Genomic DNA, 7,954 nt, shown 5'->3' on the forward strand with positions numbered 1-7,954 from the left:
GGCTTAGCTGTGTCCATCCATCACAAACAATAACCTTGTTACATATAACAAATCAACATATTCTTCCTTCCCTTTATATGAAGCTGGTCAGCTGCCCATGTTACATATTCTGCAGGGTCCCAAAAATCTATAGAGATTGGGATGATTCACTAAAGGAGCAAAATTAAAAAAAATTATGAAGGAATCCAAAAATCAATGACAGTATAGAGAAGTCTTTCTCAAACTTTTTACACTTGACATAATTTTTAAGTCTCAAGGAACCCCTGCTAAAACAAGTTCATTGGGGGTCACCCACATGGAAGACAAATATATTTGAAATATATTTAAAAAAATATTCTTCCCAAACATATTGACATTAATTTGAAATGTTGGCCATATTCAATATATGAAAAATATATTTAATTTTATATATATATATATATATATATATATATATATATATATATATACTGTATGTTGAAATATGTCTTTATTACAAAATATATGAAAAATATTATTAAAAATACATTTCAAATATATTGTATGTCTTTAAAAATACAAATCTACATTTTTGGAATGCATTTACAAATATATGTAAAAATATATGTTAATATGACTTTTTTATATGTTAAAAAAAATCTGAAGAATATATTTAAAAAATATATTTTTTAAAAAATATACATTTTTTAAATACATTGTTCAGATTTTTTTTAAGATACAAAAAAAGTCATTTTAACATATATGTTTACATATATTTGTAAACGCATTCCAAAAATGTAGATTTTTATTTTTAAAGACATACAGTATGTTTGAAATGTATTTTTCAAAATATTTTTCATATATTTTGTAATAAAATGCATTTCAACATGCAGTATATATACTACAGTATATATTATATATATATATATATATATTTTTTTTTTTTTTTTAAATATATTGAATATGGGCAAAATTGTAGCATTTCAACTATATGTCAATATATTTGGGAAGCATATTTTAAAAATATATTTCAAATAGATTTTTCTTCCATATAAGCAGTAAGAAGAATGCCCCCCTACAGTGCTGGTCAGAATGCCACCTTTAGAGACAGATTAATGGTTTCATGCCATTCACTCTGCCAAGTGGTCTTTGTGCTGGAACTATGCAGGCACCATCAAATGGAAGGTCAATCAGCCCCAGCTCAAGGAACCCCTAGCAACCTCTGGAGGAACCCTGGTTCAGAACGGCTGCTGTAGAAGGAGTCTGCTGTAAGCTCTTTTTTATTCCCTCTTGCAAAGCCTAGCAACTGTGTAAATTTTAGATTTACCTTTAAAAGTCTTTCTATGTTCAGTCTACCTTTAAAAAAACAGTCTGCCTTTATAAATGCACTTGATGCAAGGAATCCCTAACAGCCTGTGAGGAGCCTTTGGGTTCCATAGAACCCTGGATGAGAATGACTAGTATAGAGGAAGCATAGGGGCTACCATCTCTAGTCTCTTTTTGCCATCTCTAGTCTCTTTTTGCCATCTCTGGTCTCTTTTTGCCATCTCTAGTCTACTTCTGCTAGTCTCCTGGCCCTCATGCTGATCAATTGGATTCCAGCCATTCTTCAGCTAGTCATTGACTGTTAGATTCCTCCATCCACACAAAGGACCTGGATTCCGGAATGCACACCACCATGATATTGTATTCTGACAGTGGCACCCACAGCTGTAGCTGCTGATCTGGAAAAGCTCTCCAACATGGCCCTTCAATAGGAGTCAATCTAACAATCAACTTCTGTTGAGTAGGGATATCAACACAATAATTGAAATGTATCTGTTCCCTGATGAACCAGCTGAATTTCGATCGGTGTATGGGCAGCTAAAAGTGGTTGTAAACCCTACAGTGATGTGACTGGCCTCAGGTGATACAGAGAGATGAAACAAATCCTCCTACATACATTGTACCCATTTATGTGCTGCCTTCTCTTCTTTACATCTGTGACAAACTCTAGAATTTTAAAAAACTTTCCTGAGAGTTCAGAAAAAAGGGGGTGTAGATCTGAAATTACACACTGTAGAGCTCAGTGAGGAGAGCTCTGAGAGCTGATTGGAAGGAAGGGATATACATCCCTTCACACAGCACACAGAGCTGAGCCAGCTGAGCCTGTCAATCACAGGCTGTGCCCTCCCCGTCACCATTTTTCTCTTGGTGTCAGGAAAAACTGTCAGTAGTGATTTATGCTGATAGCAGAGGAACAGAGCAATAGACAGAAATGACACTTAACGCTCTAAACTGAAACAAGTACACACTATAGAGGGATATACCCAGTGATGTGACAGGCCTCAGGTGATACACAGAGATGAAACAAATCCTCCTACATACGTTGTACCCATTTATGTGCTGCCTTATCTTCTTTACATCTGTGACAAACTCCAAAATTTGAAAGAACTTTCCTGAGAGTTCAGAAAAAAGGGGGTGTAGATCTGAAATTACACACTGTAGAGCTCAGTGAGGAGAGCTCTTAGAGCTGATTGGAAGGAAGGGATATACATCCCTTAACACAGCACACAGAGCTGAGCCTGTCAACCACAGGCTGTGCCCTCCCCTGTCACCATTTTTCTCTTGGTGTCAGGAAAATTTGTCAGAAGTGCTGATAGCAGAGGAACAGAGCAATAGACAGAAATGACACTTAACGCTCTTAACTGAAACAAGTACACACTATAGAGGGATATGCTTTGTTCAGAATTCATGTCTAAGGTTTACACCCACTTTTAGTCACTGAGTCAGAAGAAGTATGCAAATCAGGAGTCCTAATGTATGTAAGATCAAACCGTGCAAATCCCCAATCAACTGAAGTCACAAAGCTGCAAGTGTATAAGAGGATATCGTCTCTTAAAAGGCTAATTCAAATGGAGACAGTGCTTGGTGAACCCTTAAAACATTGTAAGCACTATGAAGACCCTCACCCCTCTGAAGGGCAATCAAAATTTGAAAAAAATTAATTGAATAAACATAAATACGAGTATGATTACTGTACTCACTCAGTTTAGTCAATTAATTTTTTTCAAATTTTGATTGCCCTTCAGAGGGGTGAGGGTCTTCATAGAGCATATGTATGCACTTATTTAGTTTAACTATTACAATGTTTTATTTTCAATTTTTGATCGCTTTTCAGAGGTGTGAAGGTCTTCATAGCGCTTACAATGTTTTAAGGATTTACCTAGCGCAGTATCCATTTGAAATTGGGAGTCCTGACTTTACTCTGACTTTCCTAATCTGCATGCTTCTTCTCTACCATTCAGAAAGTATTGCAGGCAGCCAGGCAATCAGCATATTCAGGAAGTCTGCAATGGCAGCCTCCAGATCTTTCCTCTCCATATAGGTTTCCTTCAAAGGGGCATTCCAATTTTACTTTACTGCTGCAAGGACGGGCTGCTCCTCTCACCCTAACCATACAGGTTGTAGCTGGCACACCATCAAACTCCTGTGACCTGACCTTTCACATATTTGTCCATGCATGTACTGTAAACTGCAAGATACAAATGCTTAGATATGAACTCAATGTTGTGGAAAGTGATACTGAAAGATGCAATCATTGTGGAACTCAATTTTTACACTTTGATGTTGGAACGGATAGAGGTCATACAGCACAGTTGCAAGTGTTTTATACAGGACTCATGAGCTGAACTTGCCTAGAGGCAACAAATAGCAATTGTCTGCCTGCTGTGGAAATATACAGCTTGAATGTACATTTCTCTGCACATAGCAGGTGCCCCTTCCCATATGGAAGAAACATACATTTTAAAAATATTCTTCCCAAATATATTGACATACATTTGAAATGCTACAATTTTGGCCATATTCAATATATTTAAATTTAAAAAAAATAATAATTTTATATATATATATATATATATATATATATATATGTGTATATATATATATATGTATATATATATATATATATATATATTGCATGTTGACATGCGTTTTTATATATTACAAAATATATGAAAAATATTTTTTTAAATATATTTTTTAAAATATATTCTTCTGATTTTTTTTTACATATAAAAAAGGAATTTTAACATATGTTTTTACAAATATCTGTAAATGCATTCCAAGAATGTGGACCTGTATTTTTAAAGACATACAGTATATTTGAATTGTGTTTTTAAAGATATTTGTCATTAATTTTGCAATAAAAATGCATTCCAACATATATATATACACACACATATATATATATATATATACATACATATATATATATATATATTTATTTATTTATTGAAATATATTTTACAATATATTGAATATGGCCAAAATTGTAGTATGTATCAATATATTTAGGAAGAATATTTTTCAAATATATTTTAAATATCTTTTTCTTCCATTTGTGGTTGCTCCAACTTTCTATTCTTTTCTACCTCCCTCCCAGGAGCAGTTGGCCATGGTGTTTCCTGCAGTTTAAATTTAATACCGCTGTTGTTGGACAATCCCACCAGAGTAGGCAGCTATCCTCTAACATCTGCGGTCACCTTAACATGAACTGATCCGTCTGACTTAACTTGTCAAATAATCAACCCTCGTGTGAACAGGAACAACAGGACTGCCATCACACTCGAGGAAAGTCGCTAAAACAGCAGCTTGAAATCATTAAATGTGTAACGGGTCTAAGTAGCATTCTAGAGGAAAACACGCATCTATCAGAAAAGAGGAGGCTATTCCTTTAGAAAAAAAATAGTATTGTTCATCTGGAAGCAGCTTATAGCAAATGTAGTAGTTAAAGCAGCAGAAGAGGCACACAGATATCCCTGGTATGAGTATGTATATATCCCGTAGGTACCTGTCACAGGTGGGCATACCATATTATTATTATTATTATTATACAGGATTTATATAGCGCCAACAGTTTGCGCAGCACTTTACAGGTGGGCATACCATATGTGCAGATTGTAAAGCTGCACCAGGATCCTCTAGCACTTAGGGTTTCATTGTTACCAGATGCGTGTTAGATGGGTGCTGAGACCCTACATAGACTTAGACCCTGCTCACCTATATCTGGCTGCCAATTGATACACATTTATAAAGTGTTTCTAAACCCACAGCAGTAAAATCAGCCTGTATATGCAGTAAAGCATGCTTGTTATCCTCACTGAGGAACCTAAGGGGTTAATCCTCTGCATTGTATAAAAATGCTGTTTGATCCTGTCTTCTCTGATCCTCCCCTTCTTCCAGTGCCCCCCCCCTTATCTCCTGATAAGACATATTGTATGGAGTCACTCTGCACATGCTCAGTTTGGAGTGTAGGTGTGTATTGCTAGAGAGTTTTTTTTTCTTGGGAGAGTGCATGTGAACAGAACAGGGCCAATCAGAACTGTCGCATCCTCCTACAGCAAAATGAAAACTCCTCCTACAAGTCTAAACCAGTGCTCGGCTGGACACTGATAATAGTCACAAGACTGCTCTAGCTGCTGATGCGAAAAGGTATTTAGCAGTTTATATTTACTAAAATAATTGCATATCCATGCTCTGTGTACTGTGGGAGACCAGATAGAGTGAATGCAGGATCCTGGGTTTAGTAACACTTTAAGTCTTTTTATAGGTCAGTAGGTGAATGGCGGGACCCAAAAATTGGTTTTACACAGGGGTCCCTTGATGACCCTATCCACCTATGATATCTATGAACCAAGATGACCAAGAAGATCAAGATGTCTCCTCTACTTCGGAAAGTCTGCTGGACACAGATTACTACTAATGTCTTAAAGTGACGATGTTGACAAAAGTGATTTTATTCTCTGGCCAACTGTAACAAAGATTTTCATTGGTTCATATGAGCAAAAACTGGACTTTGGCTCATTTTAGGGTTTTTTGCCCATTTTCTCATGGATCCTGCCATATGGCTTCTACAGTAGGACAGCATATTCACACAAGTAATGCAAATAACATATATATTTGCTAGCATCTGAAAAAGCAAGTTTTCAGCAAAAGAATTCTAAATATTCTCTATGCAGGAATATACAATACTAATCAATAAATACTTCTAGACATAAGATGCTTTCTAGGGAAATGTACCTTTAGAGTGGTATTCTTTGAGTTACATCAGTCTGAGCAGAGTTAACCATGTTGTGCACAAGCAGCCTGATGGCAAGGAACGTGTTAATGCCTAGTATGTGACTCTCTGGTAAACAACCCGAGGTCTGATAATGAGGTCTATCAGGATTACTGTACAAGTGTTTCTATGTGATGTAATCCCAGAGCTTGAAGAATGTTTTAAACTCCGCTAACTTCTAGTGTACCAATTATTTCCTATCCAGCTAGAGAAAGAACGATGGTGCTAAGTGCTGCACAAGCCCTGGCTTATGTTTGGTTTATGCCCTCCTGTCACATGGTTGTCTTGTAATATAAGCAGCCCCCTTCCCCCCAAGACAGACGTACACTGATAATACTGAGAATGACTGGTCGTACCCCGAAGGATCCCACAGACTTGCTGTATACCTGTGCTCCTCCACGCTCCTATTCTCTGCTGTCTTCCAGTCGGGCAAGGTGCTAGCACACAGGACCACCATAGAAACAATGACAAACAGTATGGACACCACCGCCAAGATCTGGGCTGCCAGGGATGAGGTGGGCTCCTCAAAAGTCTTTCTCATGCGCTCTAGCCACTTCTTGTCCTCAGGAGCCGGAGGGTTCTCTTTCACGGTGCTCTCATCAGGCTTGCTCTCGTCAGACAGGTAGGTGTAAGTGTCCGACATGCGGTCATCAAGCCTCCTCTGGCAGCAGTACTCTAGTTGGGAGCACTCCAAGCCCCAGTAGATCATTTCGTTGTAGAAGGACAGCTCGCACATATGGGGCACGAACCTCAGTTTACCATACTTGACGTACATCATGATAAAGCCAAAGGCTTCGGAATGCCTGTCAAAGAAAAACTCGTTCCTCTCCTGGTCGTAGTCATCACATACCTCCAGAAGATCCTTCTCCGAAGAACAGTCCTGGAGTCTGCTCACCCGTCGTAGAGGGAAATCCTTAATCAGCTCTTGAGAGAAGGAATACTTTGCACCCCCGACATTGAGAGTAAAGGAATCTCGGGAAAAGTTCATTGCGATGGCCGAAACGTTGGTGCTATCCTTCAGTACCACCCCAAGCTTCGGAGGTCCTTTCACCTTAAAGTTTTGGCTCTGTTTCCACCTCCGGATTCCTTACAGCCTGTTTGTCTGGGTGGGTCCAGACAGGTAAAAAATACAGGGCACAACATGATGAATTGACTAATGATGATGTAGAAAACTTCAGCAGTTCTTGACCCAAAAGGTCCAACATCCCTCTAAGGCTCCTCCTGGGCTACATCTTCCTGACACATCATCCAAACTGTCTTGCAGCCCCTTGCAGTCATCAGGTCTCTCTTCTACAATGTATTTTCAAGGAAACTCTCAAGAGCTAATGAAATGAAGAGATGAGAGGAAGAGGGAGAGTGCTGAGAGCTACCAGCTCTACTGCCTGTTCTGTGTCTGGTGAACTTTACTCAATGTGAGATTCACTCAGAGGCAGGAAGGGAGGGGAGGGAGAAAGGAGGCGATAGAGGAGGTGGAGTGGCTTGTGTCTGCTACACAAATCTACTAGGTACTTTCCTATAAAGCTCTATTACAAAGATGACTGTAACATTACTGTATACATGCTGTACACTGTGACAGCTGTTCCTCCCTTACCAGTCTTTATTGCATTAAAATCATCAGTAGAGGGCAACTGGAAGGAGTAGATGAAGCCAACTTTGTCCTTTCATTGTCTAGTTTCCATCACTTTTCTTCTGAAAAGAATATCTAAAAGAAGAATGTTTAGAGTAAAATTAACATATTTTGTATTGCTTTCCATTATTCTCTCCCGTATTCTCTCACCCTCCCTTTTTCTACCTCTTTCTTTTTTTCTCTCTCTCCATCACACATAACATAATATAAAAACCAATCCATAATTTAGGAAATACCCTATGAGCATTCCGTTGATTATGTTCTACTTC

At 38.1% G+C, this 7,954-nt stretch overlaps 1 protein-coding gene across 2 annotated transcripts in view; it reads right to left on the minus strand.

The window, feature by feature from the left end:
- KCNG3 (potassium voltage-gated channel modifier subfamily G member 3) overlaps positions 1 to 7,437 on the minus strand; it is a 48,138-nt gene extending 40,701 nt beyond the window's left edge. The window contains exon 1 of one of the 2 annotated variants that reach the window (XM_089677840.1): positions 6,445 to 7,437. In XM_089677840.1, coding sequence (XP_089533966.1) covers positions 6,445 to 7,046 — 602 coding nt within the window. In that variant the 5' untranslated portion in view covers positions 7,047 to 7,437. Of the gene's footprint in view, positions 1 to 6,414 lie in introns of both variants that reach the window. The other variant, XM_089677839.1, reaches the window with a different exon arrangement.
- Positions 7,438 to 7,954: the final 517 nt, after the last annotated feature.

This window comes from Staurois parvus, unplaced genomic scaffold (assembly GCF_062004578.1).
Source record: "Staurois parvus isolate SC_StPar_1 unplaced genomic scaffold, SC_StPar_1.0 ptg000192l, whole genome shotgun sequence".
NCBI lineage: Eukaryota > Metazoa > Chordata > Amphibia > Anura > Ranidae > Staurois > Staurois parvus.